The 17,421-nt window shown below is 38.2% G+C and overlaps 1 protein-coding gene across 3 annotated transcripts in view; it reads left to right on the top strand.

Moving 5' to 3' along the window:
* Positions 1-17,421, top strand: part of GABRA3 (gamma-aminobutyric acid type A receptor subunit alpha3) — a 330,232-nt gene that overhangs the window by 120,303 nt on the left and 192,508 nt on the right. For all 3 annotated transcript variants that reach the window (XM_053201836.1, XM_015068025.3, XM_053201834.1), the window contains one exon: positions 13,162-13,283. In XM_053201836.1, the coding sequence (XP_053057811.1) occupies positions 13,162-13,283 (122 nt within the window). The remainder of the gene's footprint in view (positions 1-13,161; positions 13,284-17,421) is intronic.

Below are 17,421 nucleotides of genomic sequence, written 5' to 3'. Positions count from 1 at the left end.
TTAGTTCTCTAATTCTCTCCTCATAATACTGGATTTTTTCATCTCTCTGTTTCTCAGCTTCCTCTTTTTCCATAATTTTATCTTCTAATTCACCTATTCTCCCCTCTGCCTCTTCAATCCGTGCTGTGGCTACCTCCATTTTATTTTGAACCTCATTTATAGCATTGCTTAATTCATCATGACTATTTTTTAGTCCCTTGATCTCTGTAGCAATAGATTCTCTGCTGTCCTCTATGCTTTTTGAAGCCCAGTGATTAATTTTATGATCAGTATTCTAATTTCTTGTTTAGTTAAGTTGCTTATATTTGTTTTGATCAATTCTTTAGCTGTTACCTATTCCTGGAATTTCTTTTGAGGGAATTCTTCCTTTTCATCATTTGGCTAATTTCCTGTTCCTTGTGAGTTTTAAAATCTTGTTATGTGCTCTGCACCTGCGAGCACTGCTATATTAAAGAGGAAGTGTTTTTTTTTTTTTTTGAGATGTTACTTGCTCTTTGTTGTTGTGACTTTGGTTATTTTATTTCACTACTTGTAGTGATGTTTTGGACCCTCCACCATGTGTGCTTTGATTTGTTCCTTGAAGTAGTCCTGGAATTGAAAACAAACAGACAACAAGGAAACAAAAACATGCAAACACACAAACAAATAAAAGAAAACAAGCAAACAAACAAAAACAAAAAAATGAAAAACAATCCAAAAACAAAAAACCAGAAACAACAGCATAAGTAAAGAACAGGGTGGAGGTGGTGCTGAGGCAAGAGCACATACAAAGAGAGAAATGACAGTGGCAGGGGCGGGGGGGGGGGAATAAGCATTGACCAGGCAAAGAGACTAAAAGGCTTAATCCAGAGAGAGAGAAAGGAAAATAGGGAAGGAGGCAGGGAAAAAGAAACGAAGATAAAGTTACCCAGACAGAGAAACTTTATGGCTTGATTATTCCAGAGAGAGCGAAAGGAATGTAAAGAAGGAGGTGTAGAACATGTACCAAGAGAATGGATTAAATATCTGTTTAAACAAAGCAATCACCAGAGTAACCAGCCTAGAGGAGGGAAGAGATAAGGAGAAGAAATGGGGGGGGGATATATCTATATATCAAGAATTGTCCTAGAATTAATCCAAGAAGTAAAGCAGCTCTGATCTGGAGGAGGGATTCCTCTGGTTCCACAGCGACTATCCCACTCCAGCAGATACGCAGTTACCCAGCATGGAGGGGTGTGGTTTGTTGTAGGCTGGCCCTGCCTCCACTGTGGGCCAATGGACCAATCCCTGAGGCTCTGTTTTGGTGGGGAGAAAAATGGCAACCCCCTCATCCTCTTCTCCATAACCCAGTGTCCCAAATCACTCCTTTGGAGCCATCCTCACTGTACCCTGGATGCACCGAGGAGGCTATCTGTCTCACTCTGCCGACTCCTTTGCCCCAGGGCTTGGTTGGGATTTAAACTCCCGCTCCGTGCACCCTGGTACTGGGGAAGCACCTTCTGATATGTGGTCCTGGCTGGTTTTGTCCTGTTCTGCAGCACTGCAGGGGAAGGGACCAGTTTCTCCTGCTTTGGACTGTGCCCCTGATCTACTACTAAACCCAGAGGTGTCTCCCCTCCTCCCCAGGTGAACGAACAGGGCAGCTGGCCCCAGTCCCAAGATGGGATCGCAGTTATAGATCCTGTAATCTGCAGTTAGAGATGGGATGGCTCTCTGTCCCGGTTAGAGGTATTTTCTCTCATCTAGACACACTCCTACACTTCCCCAGCCACTCTTTCTCTTCCCTTTGTCTCTCCACAGAAGGGGATCCCTCCCCTCTGTGCCTACATGGCCCTTTTTATCTCCCCCAGTGCACAATAACCCACCTATGGCCCCTCAGGTTGTTCTGGTTTCTCCCTGGTAGACTCAGTCTCTTTTCCTCTATTTTTTGTTATTTTAATTCCAGTATCATTAGCATACAGTGTTATATTAGTTTCAGGTGTACAATATAGTAATTTAGCAATTTTTTACACTACTCAGTGCTCATCATAAGTGTACCCTTTGATCCTTATCACCTATTTCACCCATCCGCCACCCACCCCCCCCCCATGGTAACAATTAGTTTTCTATAGTTAAGAATCTGTTTCTTGGTTTGTCTCTCTTTTTCCTTTGTTCATTTGTTTCTTATTCTACATATGTGTGAAATCATATGGTATTTGTCTTTCTCTAACTGGCTTATTTTGCTTAGCATTATAATATCTAGCTCCATCCATTTTGTTGCAAGTGGCAAGATTTTATTCCCTTTTATGCACACACACATGTACATATGTACATACATACCACTTCTTTTTTAAAAAAAATTAATGTTTATTCATTTTTGAGAGACAGAAACAGAGCATGAGTGGGGGAGGGGCAGAGAGACAGAGGGAGACACAGATCCTGAAGCAGGCTCCAGGCTCTAAGCTGTCAGCACGGAGACTGACTCAGGGCTCGAATCCATGAACTGTGAGATCATGGCCTGAGCCTAAGTTGGTCGCTTAACCTACTGAGCCACCCAGGTGCCCCTTTTTGAAAAAAAGAAAAAAGAAAAATTATTTTTACCACTTTTTTTTTTATATACTACATTTTGTTTATTTGTTCATCAGTTGATGGACATTTGGGCTGTTTCCACATTTTGGCCATTATGAATAATGATGCTAGAGGGAGGTGGGTGGGAGGATGGGCTAAATGAGCCCATTAAGACTGGGCATTAAGGAGTGCACTTGTTGGGATGAGCACTGGGTGTTAAATGTAAGAGATGAATCACTGAGTTCAACTCCTGAAAGCAATACTACACTGCATGTTAACAAACTTGAATTTAGAGAACTTGGGGAAGATGGTGGCGTAGGAGGACTCTGAGCTCATCACGTCCTGCAGATCACTTAGATTCCACCCACACCTGCCTAAATAACCCAGAAAATTGCCAGAAGACTAGTAGGACGGATTCTCCAAAGCCAAGCGTAGACAAGAGGTCCACGGAAAGGGTAGGAAGGGCAGAGAGGTGGTGCGCACTACACGGACTGGCAGGAGGGAGTCGGGGCAGAGGGGCAGCCCGCTGGCAAAGCAGAGCCCCCGAATCTGGCTTGCAAAAGTAGAGGGGCTGGATGGAGTATGTCTGGACAGCAAGCGGGACTTAACATCTGGAAGGTTATAAGTTAACAGCCCTGCTCAGAGAGAGGGAGGGCTGGAGGACAACGGGAGGGAGAGTTGTTGAGCCCGGGAAAACAGAGCGCAGCTTGGCGGAGAACAAAGGCGCTCACCAGCTCCATCTCCCTCGCCCATCCTCCAGCCAAAATCCCAAAGGGAACCAGTTCCTGCCAGGGAACTTGCTTGCACCACGCAAACACCCAACGCTGTACTTCTGCGGATCCATCCCTCCGGTGGGTCTGACTCCCTCTCGGTGCTGCAGGGCCTCTCCCAAAGCGGACTTCCGAAGGAAAAGTGAGCTGAGCCTGCCCCTCTCACCCCTGTGCACCTTGCCGATCCACCCCAGCTAATATGCCAGATCCCCAGAACCACAAGACTGGCAGTGTGCAAGTAGCCCAGACAGGCCATGCCACCCCACAGTGAATCCCACCCGTAGGAGAGGGGAAGAGAAGGCACACACCAGTCTGACTGTGGCCCCAGCGGTGGGCTGGGGGCAGACATCAGGTCTGACTGTGGCCCCACCCACCAAAGCAAGTTATTCAAGACAGCACAGGGGAAGTGCCCCGCAGTTCTGCACCACTCCAGGGACTATCCAAAATGACGAAACAGAAAAATTCCCTTCAAAAAAACCTCCAGGAAATAATGACAGATAACAAATTGATCAAAAACTAAGCATTATAACAGAACAAGAATTTAAAATAATAGTCATAGGGGTGCCTGGGTGGCACAGTCGGTTGGGCGTCCGACTTCAGCCAGGTCACGATCTCACGGTCCGGGAGTTCGAGCCCCGCATCAGGCTCTGGGCTGATGGCTCAGAGCCTGGAGCCTGTTTCCGATTCTGTGTCTCCCTCTCTCTCTGCCCCTCCCCTGTTCATGCTCTGTCTCTCTCTGTCCCAAAAATAAATAAACGTTGAAAAAAAAATTAAAAAAAAATAAAATAAAATAATAGTCATAAAATTAATCCCTGGGCTTGAAAACAGTATAAAGGACCGCAGAGAATCTATTGCTACAGAGATCAAGGGACTAAGGAACAGCCAGGAGGAGCTAAAAAATGCCATTAATGAGCTGCAAAATAAAATGGAGATGACCACATTGGATTGAACAGGCAGAGGAGAGAATAGGTGAACTAGAAGATAAAATTATGGAGAGGGAAATGTGTGAAGGGGTACTTGAAGAAATCATAGCTGAGAACTTCCCTGGTCTGGGGAAGGAAAAAGGCATTGAAATCCAAGAGGCACAGAGAACTCCCTTCAGACGTAACTTGAATCAATCTTCTGCACGACATATCATAGTGAAATTGGCAAAATACAAGGATAAAGAGAAAATTCTGAAAGCAGCTAGGGATAAATGTGCTCTAACATATAAAGGGAGACCTATAGGAGTCATGACCGATCTCTCTACTGAAACTTGGCAAGCCAGAAAGGAATGGCAAGAAATCTGCAATGTGATGAACAGAAAAAAATATGCAGCCGAGATTCCTCTATCCAGCAAGTCTGTCATTTAGTATAGAAGGAGAGATAAAGGTCTTCCCAAACAAACAAAAACTGAAGGGATTCGTCACCACTAAACCAGCCCTACAAGAGATCCTAAGGGGGATCCTGTGAGACAAAGTACCAGAGACATCGCTACAAGAACGAAACCTACAGATATCACAATGACTCTAAACCCATATCTCTCTATAATAACACTGAATGTCAATGGACTAAATGCGCCAACCAAAAGACATAGGGTATCAGAATGGATAAAAACACAAGACCCATCTATTTGCTGTCTACAAGAGACTCATTTTAGACCTGAGGACACCTTCAGATTGAAAGTGAGGGGATGGAGAACTATGTATCATGCTGCTGGTAGTCAAAAGAAAGCTGGAGTAGCCATACTTATATCAGACAAACTAGACTTTAAATTAAAGGCTGTAACAAGAGATGAAGAAGGGCATTATATAATAGTTACAGGGTCTATCCATCAAGAAGAACTAACAATTATAAATGTCTATGCACCGAATACGGGAGCCCCCAAATATGTAAAACAATTACTCACAAACATAAGCAACCTTATTGATAAGAATGTGGTAATTGCAGGGGACTTTGACTCCCCACTCACAGCAATGGATAGATCATCTAGACACATGGTCAATAAAGAAACAAGGGCACTGAATGATACATTGGATCAAATGGACTTGACAGATATATTTAGAACTCTGCATCCCAAAGCAACAGAATATACTTTCTTCTCGAGTGTACATGGAACATTCTCCAAGATAGATCATATACTGGGTCACAAAACAGCCCTTCATAAGTATACAAGAATTGAAATTATACCATGTGTACTTCAGACCACAATGCTATGAAGCTTGAAATCAACCACAGGAAAAAAGTCTGGAAAACTTCCAAAAGCATGGAGGTTAAAGAACACCCTACTAAAGAATGAATGGGTCAACCAGGCAATTAGAGAAGAAATTAAAAAATATATGGAAACAAACGAAAATGAAAAGACAACAATCCAAATGCTTTGGGATGCAGCAAAGGAAGTCCTGAGAGAAAAAATACATTGCAATCCAGGCCTATCTCAAGAAACAAGAAAAATCCCAAATACAAAATCTAATAGCACGCCTAAAGGAAATAGAAGCAGAGCAGCAAAGACATCCCAAACCCAGCAGAAGAAGAGAAATAATAAAGATCAGAGCAGAAATAAACAGTATAGTATCTAAAAAAAACTGTAGAGCACATCAATGAAACCAAGAGTTGGTTTTTTGAAAAAATAAACAAAATTGATAAATCTCTAGCCAGGCTTCTCAAAAAGAAAAGGGAGATGACTCAAATAGATAAAATCAGGAATGAAAATGGAACTATTACAACCAATCCCTCAGAAATACAAGCAATGATCAGGGAATACTATGAAAAATTATATGCCAACAAATTGGACAACCTGGAAGAAATGGACAAATTCCTAAACACCCACACTCTTCCAAAACTCAAACAGGAGGAAACAGAAAGCTTTAAGAGACCCATTACCAGCGAAGAAATTGAATCAGTTATCAAAATCTCCCAACAAATATGCATCCAGGACAAGATGGCTTCCCTGGGGAATTCTACCAGACATTTAAAGCAGAGATAATACCTATCCTACTCAAGCTATTCCAAAAAATAGAAAGGGAAGGAAAACTTCCAGATTCATTCTATGAAGCCAGTATTACTTTGATTCCTAAACCAGACAGAGATCCAGCAAAAAAGAGAACTACAGGCCAATATCCCTGATGAATATGGATGCAAAAATTCTCAATAAGATACTAGCAAATCAAATTCAACAGCATATAAAAAGAATTATTCACCATGATCAAGTGGGATTCATTCCGGGGTGCAGGGCTGGTTCAACATTCGCAAATCAATTAACGTGATACATCACATTAATAAAAGAAAAGTTAAGAACCATATGATCCTGTCAATCGATGCAGAAAAAGCATTTGACAAAATTCAGCATCCTTTCTTAATAAAAAACCCCGAGAAAGTCGGGATAGAAGGAATATACATAAACATCATAAAATCCATTTATGAAAAGCCCACAGCTAATATCATCCTCAATGGGGAAAAAACTGAGAGCTTTCCCCCTGAGATCAGGAACACGACAGGGATGTCCACTCTCACAGGTGTTGTTTAACATAGGGTTGGAAGTTCTAGCATCAGCAATTAGACAAGAAAAGGAAATCAAAGGCATCAAAATTGGCAAAGAGGAAGTTAAGCTTTCACTTTTTGCAGATGACATGATATCATACATGGAAAATCCAATAGACTCCACCAAAAGTCTGCTATAACTAATACATGAATTCAGCAAAGTTGCAGGATAAAATCAATGTACAGAAATCAGTTGCATTGTTATACACTAAGAATGAAGCAACAGAAAGACAAATAAAGAAACTGATCCCATTCACAATTGCACCAAGAAGCATAAAATACCTAGGAATAAATCTAACCAAATATGTACAAGATTTGTATGCTGAAAACTATAGAAAGCTTATGAGGGAAATTGAAGAAGATATAAAGAAATGGAAAAACATTCCATGCTCATGGGTTGGAAGAATAAATATTGTTAAAATGTCAATACTACCCAAAGCTATCTCCATATTCAATGAAATCCCAATCAAAATTGCACCAGCATTCTTCTGAAAGCTAGAACAGGCAGTCCTAAAATTCATATAGAACCACAGAAGGCCCCGAATAGCCAAAGTAATTTTGAAGAAGACCAAAGCAGGAAGCATCACAATCCAAGACTTTAGCCTCTACTACAAAGCTGTAATCATCAAGATAGCATGGTATTGGCACCAAAACAGACACATGGACCAATGGAATAGAATAGAATCCCCAGAACTAGACCCCCAAAGTATGGCCAACTAATCTTTGACAAAGCAGAAAAGAATATCCAATGGAAAAAAGACAGTCTCTTTAACAGATGGTGCTGGGAAAACTGGACAGCAACTTGCAGAAGAATGAAACTAGACCACTTTCTTACACCATTCACAAAAATAAACTCAAAATGGATAAAGTACTTGAATGTGAGACAGGAAACCATCAAAACCCTAGAGGAGAAAGCAGGAAAAGACCTCTCTGACCTCAGCCACAGCAATTTCTTATTTGACACATCCCCAAATGCAATGGAATTAAAAGCAAAAATGAACTATTGTGACCTCATGAAGATAAAAATCTGCACAGCAAAGGAAACAGTCAACAAAACTAAAAGGCAACCAACGGAATGGGAAAAGATATTTGCAAACGACATATCGGACCAAGGGGTAGTATCCAAAATCTATAAAGAGTTCACCAAACTCCACACCCAAAAAACAAATAATCCAGTGTAGAAATGGGCAGAAAACAAGAATAGACACTTCTCTAAAGAAGACATCCAGATGGCCAACAGTCACATGAAAAGATGCTCAACATCGCTCCTCATCAGGGAAATACAAATGAAAACCACACTCAGATATCACCTCACGTCAGTCAGAGTGGCCAAAATGAAGAAATCAGGAGACTATAGATGCTGGCAAGGATGTGGAGAAACGGGAACCCTCTTGCACTGTTGGTGGGAATGCAAATTGGTGCAGCCACTCTGGAAAACAGTGTGGAGGTTCCTCAAAAAATTAAAAATAGACCTACCCTATGACCCAGCAGTAGCACTGCTAGGAATTTACCCAAGGGATACAGGAGTGCTGATGCATAGGGGCACTTGTACCCCAATGTTTATAGCAGCACTCTCAACAATAGCCAAATTATGGAAAAAGCCTAAATGTCCATCAACTGATGAATGGATAAAGAAACTGTGGTTTATATACACAATGGAGTACTACGTGGCAGTGAGAAAGAATGAAATATGGCACTTTGTAGCAACGTGGATGGAACTGGAGAGTGTGCTGCTAAGTGAAATAAGGCATACAGAGAAAGACAGATACCATATGTTTTCACTCTTATGTGGATCCTGAGAAACTTAACAGAAACCCATGGGGGAGGGGAAGGAAAAAAAAAGAAAAAAAAAAGAGGTTAGGGTCGGAGAGAGAGCCAAAGCATAAGAGACTCTTAAAAACTGAGAACAAACTGAGGGTTGATGGGGGGTTGGAGGGAGGGAAGGGTAGGTGATGGGCATTGAAGAGGGCATCTTTTGGGATGAGCACTGGGTTTTGTATGGAAACTAATTTGAAAATAAATTTAATATAATAAAAAATTAAAAAAACAAACTTGAATTTAAATACATAAGTTTATTTTTAAAAAGAGGGAAAGTAAGAAGCATTGGCAAATACTTGGAAAACCTGGATCCCTTTTATATAGTTGGTGGGAATGGAAAATGGTGCAGCTACTGTGGAAAACAGTTTGCCACTTCTTAAAAAAGTTAAACATGGCATTTCCATATGACCCAGCAATTTCACTACTAGGTGAATACCAAGAAGAATTGTACACTCATTTTCACAGCATCAATATTCACAATAGCCAAAAGGTAGAAAATGCATAAATATCCATTAACAGATGAGTGCCTAATAAACAAATTGTGGTATATACATATAATACAATATTATTCAGCCTCAAAAATGAAGTACTGAAATATGCTATAATGTGGATGAACCTGGAAAACATGTTAAGTGAAAGAAGCCAGACACAAAAGACTATATATTGTATGATAACATTTATATGAAATATCTTGAATGGCTAAATCCATAGAAATAGAATGCAGATTGGTGGTTGCCAGGGGCTGCAGGACAGAGAGAATAACAAGCATGTGCTTAATGTTTACATGATTTTCTTCTGGGGTGATGAAAATTTTTTAGATTTATGTAGAGGTGGTAGTTTCCCAGCATTGTGAATATATTGAATGCCACTGAATTGTTCACTTTAAACTGGTTAATTTTATGTGAGTATCACTTCAGTTAAAAAGAAATGTTTTAAAAAGGGTTTAAGAGAATAACCCTATGACTTAGCATTTCTACCCATAGATATCTCCCCAAGAGAAATGGAAACCTATGTCCGCACAAAAATGTGTACAAAAAGTGCCTGTCTTTCAAAAGTGTCTCATTACATTTTCAGAAGTTTTTTTTGGGGGGGGGCAGAGAAAGGAATGAACAACCCTCAATGTATATGGAGCTTTACCATTTGCAAAGTGAATTTTTGTTCATTGTATTATTTACTTATTTCTTCCATAAACTTTCTAAGGTAGGAAATTATTATCCCCATCTTACGAGGAAATATGTTACACAATCAGTTATTGGCAAGGCCAGGACTAAAACTCTGCTCATTTGATCCTAATCCTATGGACTTACCACTATTCCATGTTTAGAACTAAAAAATTGACTAAATCAACCTTACCTACACATAGTATATTAGTAACATGATTTTAATGTTTAAATGATGGATTATTGATATTAAATCCAACTGGTAATAACAGAGATGAGGCAAAACAGTCATGGGTGCATCAGTTTTATCAACCTAATAAGTATGTGGCTTTGAAGAATTTCTTCCTCTCATCAGTGTCTTAGGTGCTTCATCTGTAAAATGAAAAAAAAATATATGATCTCTAAGGCTCTCCCATAATCCTGATATACCATGATTCTTTGTTGTTCTCCCAAACTTCTTTGGATTGGAAAAAACTAGAGCATTTTTAGTTTGTTGCAGTTGAGTTATTGAAGAAGAGAATTCTGACTTGGTTTCTAGATTAAACCATGTTCCAGTTCCCCATGAAATAATTTAGTGCACGTTAGGAGAAAAAAAATAGCAGTAACCAAGGGCAAAATCATAGAGAAATCTATTGAAATTTGTATTAGAGTGATATTTAGCATTGATTTTTTTTTACTTAAAAGTTTAAAAATTATTAGTATAGAATGCTGCTAGCATAATTAACACATCGGCAATGAATGGAAATGCATTGTCATGGAAGTTAGTATTTTAGTAAGAGAGGTGGCATAGTGTATTGGCCTCATATTCAAGAATTCTGGTCCCAAATCTTAGCTTTTCCATTAACATTCAGGGTGGTTAAAAATTATGTTCAGGGGCTTTAGAATTCCCATCTATCAATCCACCTTGAGTAAATAATTTCTGAAGCCCTTTATAGCTCATCTATGACTCTGTGAGAATTCTCCTTTCTATCTGCTTTCAGTAATCCAAGAAATTGTTTTCCATACAATTTATTGACCTATTTCCTAGAAATCAAATTAGGCTAATCACAGCTAAGAGTCCCCACAGTGAAAGTTGAAGGATAATGAGAAAGTGGTGTGCACAAAATCAATTGAGCCTCTCTCTCCACAGCCCATGTAAGACCAATTCAGAATATTGGTGTATTGAACTGTCACCTGAAGGTTGCCTGTATTTATCTCTTTAGCATATTAATGCCAGTTTGTTAGCTCTGTGCTATAGTTCCCTTATCCCCCCCACCCCCTTCCCAGTAAGGTATTTGTATCACTTCTAGTGCTCTGTCCACTAAACCAGACAATCATCTCTACTTTTCACTGGGTTCCAGTGCCTCTCTGGCCAAAGTTTTCTTTATGGGTTTTGGTTGATGGGTGTGCCAATATATTTGTTACTATTTGCATTTGAATAATGCATTCAAGTGCATACAGTACTATTTCAAAAAAGAGAAAACAAACTTTGAATACTTCCACATATTAAACATTAAGCCTGACAATTTTAATATATTATTTAATGTTAATGCAATCTATCTGTGAAGTTATTTTAATTTGAAATATGAGAAAGCTATTAGAGGTGTTATATGACTTTCCTATGGTCACACTAAAAAATTCAAATACATGTCTCTAGACTTTTTAAGCTTAGGTCTCTTTTTCCTTCCATGTGTAACTATTTTATCATTTGATTCCCTCAGCAACCCTGTAATCAGGGAAAAGATTACTCACCTTGTTTTATCTTTATTATGCTCTATCACAGTACCGAAAGTAGAGGCACATAGTTGATTCTCAATAAAGATGTATTGAATAATTAAGTGAATTGAATTAGATTTATGAATTAAGGAAGTTGAGGTCCAAAATGACTTTTTCAAAGTTATCTGCTGGAGAATGGCAGTTTAGAGTGAGAACCATTCAATTTTGGTGTTTCTATTCTGTAGATTTTTCTCAGGTCTTTTTAAAAATAAAATGAACTTTTCTTGCCACTAAGAATATATATTTGTGGGAAGACATACTGACTCTGTCTTATGACTCCTTCTCAACTATTATCTTATGTATGTATGTATGTATGTATGTATGTATTATTTATTTATTTATTTATTTATTTATTTATTGAGAGAAAGAACAGAGGAGAGGGGCAGAAGGAGAAAGAGAGAATCTTAAGCAGACTCCATGCCCAATGTAGGGCTCGATCTCACTACTGTGAGATCATGACCTGAGCCAAAACCAAGATTTGGTTGCTCAACTGACTGAGCCACCCGGATGCCCTTCTTATCGATTTGACTAATTGGATGCTAGGAACAGTTATACCTATTAATGGAAACCTTCTGGGTCCAAGGTAGGAATGGTGAAAACAGACTTAAGGAGATACAGTATTGTATCTTGCTTCATTATCTACTTTAATTCATGAATACAGCTGGCAGTAGAATCCAGGATTTCTGACTCCTAGTTTATTAGTTGATTCTACACCATGCTTTTTGATCCTTGGCAACAGCCATCTCTTTAGTTATATCCCCTTTTCTCTTAAACTACCCAGAGAGTTTCATTTTTAGTCCTGTCAAACCACAACAAGACCCTCCTCATAAAGTGAGAGTATCAGTAAACCTGGGCCTGAGTAGGTGGTTGGCAAAGTGCCTAGTGTTTGGAAAGGTTTACAGAAGGCATCCAAACTGGAGAAGCAGGAGGTAGCTGAGGGTCACTAGAAAATCAGAAAACTTGGATTCTAGTCCTATTTCTGCCTTTCAAATTTCAAATTTGTGGGCAAATTTGATGGTCCCCTCTTTGAGCTTATTTCTCCATGTATAAAATGAGCAAAATTAAGGAATCTCTTAAGAGTCCCGGTAGCTTTAACATTTAATGGAGTACTATTGTTTTGTTACCCTATCTCCATAAGGTGGTGGGTAGGTAGAATAAACACACTCCAACAGTCTGATTCTATTATTCTGTGAACTTATGCTTTTCTCAGCCAGAAGTGGGGTAAGTTTTTTGTAACACAATTTTTCTCTTTTAACTTTGAGGACTGTTCGTTCATGCACCAAAATTTGATGTATAACTTTATGCCACCGACTGTTCCCCAGAACATTGTATTAACAATTTCTGCTTGCATTTCTCCACTGTTGAGTTGGGGCTGGAGCACATGTTTGATAAATCTCTTGTCAATGCTATAGTAAGAGTTCAAGTATAGTGACCACTGTCTGCCTTTTACACAGGTAATCATCATAGCAAGTAGGAAGTGCTGATTTGGTTAAGATACAGGGCTATTTAGTTGGCCCAGTCTATTGATTGAAATTGTTTTAAAGTGTTTACACATGCAAGTGTTTCCTATTAAGAACTATTATTTTCCATCTCTGTTTCTTCCACTGTCGCAGGCTCTCTCCTAAGCACGCCCCAGATATTCCTGATGACAGCACTGACAACATCACTATATTTACCAGAATCTTAGATCGTCTTCTAGATGGCTATGACAACCGGCTGCGACCTGGTCTTGGAGGTCAGTTACTATTTTAAGATCCCTTTCTTGGCTATTGTCATCTAAAAAGAAAGATTCTTAAGGTAACTTCAGCACTCCCTTGACCAATGGGTTTAGTGTAAAGTTAAGTTTCTTCCCTCTGAGCAGTAGAAATTAGTTCTAACCTTTCATTTCAATGGTCAATCTCTCTGGTATGGTTTTGGAAAATTCTGAATTTCACTTAGCTAAATGCATGTAATATACACTAATATTTGACAAAGCCCATTTCTGGTATCAAAAGACCAATCCCTGCCTAAATGGGAGGCTTGGCCCCGGCATATCTGGGAAACATACCTTTGCTCTCAAAACCCTCAGCACATGTCAGCCTGAACTTCCAATGAGGAGCAACCTGCTGCCTAGGTGGGATCTTGGTTGGCCATTAGTTTAGTATCATTAGCCATATGATCACAATGAGATAAATGCATCAGAGTACATCATGGGCTATACTTAAATGGCAAGTATGCAAATGTATGAGTTTGATTTTTTCCTGAACCATTTGAGAACTAGTTGCAGATATCGTACCCCTTTGTCCCTAAATACTTCAATGTGCTTTTCCTTAGAACAAGTAAATTAATTTACAAAATTACAATGCAATTATACATTCAGAAAATGTAACCTGACATTATACTGTGTTCTGATCTGTAGTTGATATTCAATTTTTGCCACTTGTCCCAAAAGTGTTCTATGTAGCATTTTCCATTGATATAGGATTCAATCCAGGATTATGCATAGCATTTATTTTCACATATCTTCAGCCTATAATTTGGTATAATTTACTCAGATTTTCTTTGTATTTCATGGCATTAGATTTTCCTTATTCATTTTTAGAGGAAATACACAGATTTAATCATATCTTTCTTAGTGCATTTTTCCAAAAGGGATATGATGTCTATTTGGCCCATTAGTGGTAATGTTCACTTTGATGTTCACGAAGTTATTCCAGTTTAAAATCACCTTTTTTTTAAGTTTATAATCTATAAGTAATTTGTGAGGAAGTACTTTGAGATTATTATATTCCTAATTCAGGTTGCATGCAATCATTAGAGTAACTATTAAATATTCTTACATGAATAATAACTGTTATGGTTGCAAATGGTGATTTTCTAAATGTATTATTCCTCTATATTTATTAGATGGTATTCTATTGTAAGGAAAAAACCCTTCTCTTTAATTAGGTAACTATTATCATCAATATATGGATTCATATTTTATTCAATGAATTGTAATCCATTAATATTATTCATTTTAATTAGAATTTATGTCCATAATTTTCCATATTTGCCTAGCAGAAGCCTATTCAAGCTGGCTTCTGTTTCCTTTTGATCTGTTCTTCACATATTTGGGGCACCTTTTTACTTTTTGGCATAACAGTATATTCCATATTTATCTTGTAATTTTCCCTTATTCCCTTCCCAGGAAGCAGCCACTTTTTCCAAGAATACATGGCACATTTTTGTGGGAAATTACAGTATATTCAAAGTTCAACTTCTGAGTGCTAGGTGTATTCATTGCTAGTAGGGTGTCATTGCTTTTAGAAACTTTCATCAGACAGAATTAGAAAATAAAAAAATTAAAAATTTAATGTATATTCATATGTATTTACATATATCTATATAACGTGTATATTGTGTGTGTGTGTATATAGACACACATAAATATACACATATATACACATACCTGTATATATTTCTATATATACACACACACACATACATATGTACAAATATGTGTGTGTGCATGTATAATGAGTTTGTACTGATACCATTAAGTTCAGTTCAACACAGCATTCATTGATTTACTCATTTTCTCGGTCCTACAAAATACATAAAATGGTGTTGGAATTGCTATATCCATACCATTATAATAAACTCACTTATTAAGTAAAGTTGAAGATATGTTTGCAGTTTTTGTTGTTGTTGTTTTTAGATGAAGGATGTATGACACTTGCTTTGGTATAAATAATGATTGGATCAGGACAATATTTCTGAGGAATAGAAGACCAGTTACAAATCAATTGCAGTTGTCCAGGATGAAAGTGATGGCTGTGGGAATGTAGAGAATTTGGTGACTGATTAAATTATGGGGCTGGTAAAAGGAGGGAGAAAAAGGTAACTTCTAGGTTGTTGGCATGGATGACTGAGTGGTGCTACTTTCTACAATAAGGGACGTTGGAAGAGGGACAGTACTATTTTGTTTTATTCTGTTTCTTTTGAAGTGTGCTTGGAACAAAGAAAGCAGGGGAGTAGGTGGAAGTTAATTGGTTGTAGACATGTAGAATTTGACTACCCATGAAAAATATGGGTGGAGCTTTTGGCTTCTGGCTAACATAGAGTAACAGGGACCATATTTACCTTTATCACTAGTTTTAAGCTATTTGATCATATCCCTTTGTGAAATTTTATTCATGCTTCTTATTTTTTAATGTTTTATTTATTTTTGAGAGAGAGAGAGATAGAAACAGAGTGAGAGTGGGGTAGGGGCAGAGAGAGAGGGAGACACAGAATCAAAAGCAGGATCCAAGCCCTAAGCTGTCAGCACACAGCCCAATGTGGGGCTCAGACCCAGGAATTGCAAGATCATGACCTGAGCCAAAGTCAGACGCTTAACTGGCTGAGCCACCCAGGCACCCCTAATCATGTTTCTTATTTGTTGACCTTCTTGGTTTGAGAGAATTAAAACTTTTATCAAATTTGGAATGTTTTTGACCATTTTTTTCATAAATTTTCTGCTCCCCTTCATATAAAGAGAACATCTTCAAAGCAAACAGAGTAAAACAAAACATTGTGGCTAAAATTAACAAGTTAGGAAATAACAAATGTTGGTGAGGATGTGGAGAAATAGAGACACTTCTACCCTGTTCGTAGGAATGCAAACTGGAGCAGCCACTCTGGAAGACAGTATGGAGATTCCTGCAAAGGTTAAAAATAGAACTACCCTAAGGAAACAGCAAATGTTGGTGGGGATGTGGAGAAAGGGGAACACTTCTACCCTGCTGGTGGGAATGCAAACTGGTACAGCCATTCTGGAAGACTGTATGGAAGTTCCTGAAAAGGTTAAAAACAGAACTACCCTATGACCCAGCAATTGCACTACTAGGTATTTATCCAACTACCTAGTATAAAAACACTGATTTAAAGGGGTACTTGCACCCCAGGGTTTATAGAAGCATTATCAACAATAGGTGAACTATGGAAAGAGCCCAAATTTCCATCAACTGATGAATGAATAAAGAAGATGTGGTATACAATAAAATATTACTCATCCATCAAAAGGAATGAAATCTTGCCATTTGCAACGAGTTGGGTGGAATTAGAGTGTATTATGCTAAGTGAAATAAGTCTGTCAGAGAAAGACAAATACCATATGATTTTACTCATGTGGAGTTTAAGAAACATAAAATAAAATAAAAAAAATAGAATAGAATAGAATAGAATAGAATAGAATAAAATAAAATAAAATAAAATAAAATAAAATAAAATGGCAGAGGGCAGCAAACCATAAAATACTGTTAACTATAGAGAACAAACTGAGGCTTGCTAGAGGGGATGTGGGTCGGGCAATGGGCTTAACTGGGTGATAGACATTAAGGAGGGCACTTGTTATGATGAACATTGGGTGTTGTATGTAGGTGATGAATCACTAAAGTCTATCCCTGAAACCAGTACTACACTTTATATAAAGTAACTTGAATTTAAGTAAAATATTGGAAGGAAAAATAAACATTATGTATAGAGGGACAATTTTGCTTCTTGTCAGAAATAAGCAAGCAAGAATGTAGTTAGTGACAGCTTTGAAGTACTGGAAAAAAACTGTCAATCTATAATGCTGTAACCAGAGTTAATGTACTTTAAACATGTAGGCAAAATGAATACTTTTTCAGACACTAGAAGCTGAAAAATTCATCAGCATGTCTGTACTACAAGAAATGAATGTAATGTAAATGTAAATGTAAATGTAAATGTAAATGAAAATACATCAGGCAGAAGGAAAACAATGCCAGATAGAAATAAGGATCTATAGAAAGGAAGGAAGAGCAACACAAATAAAAAACTGTGTGGGTAAATATAAAGTAGTTTTTTCCCCAATCTATTTAAATGATAAATGACTAAAGCAAAAATAA

Source organism: Acinonyx jubatus, chromosome X, assembly GCF_027475565.1.
Source record: "Acinonyx jubatus isolate Ajub_Pintada_27869175 chromosome X, VMU_Ajub_asm_v1.0, whole genome shotgun sequence".
NCBI classification, from domain to species: Eukaryota; Metazoa; Chordata; class Mammalia; order Carnivora; family Felidae; genus Acinonyx; species Acinonyx jubatus.
This window is presented reverse-complemented; position numbering and strand designations above follow the sequence as displayed.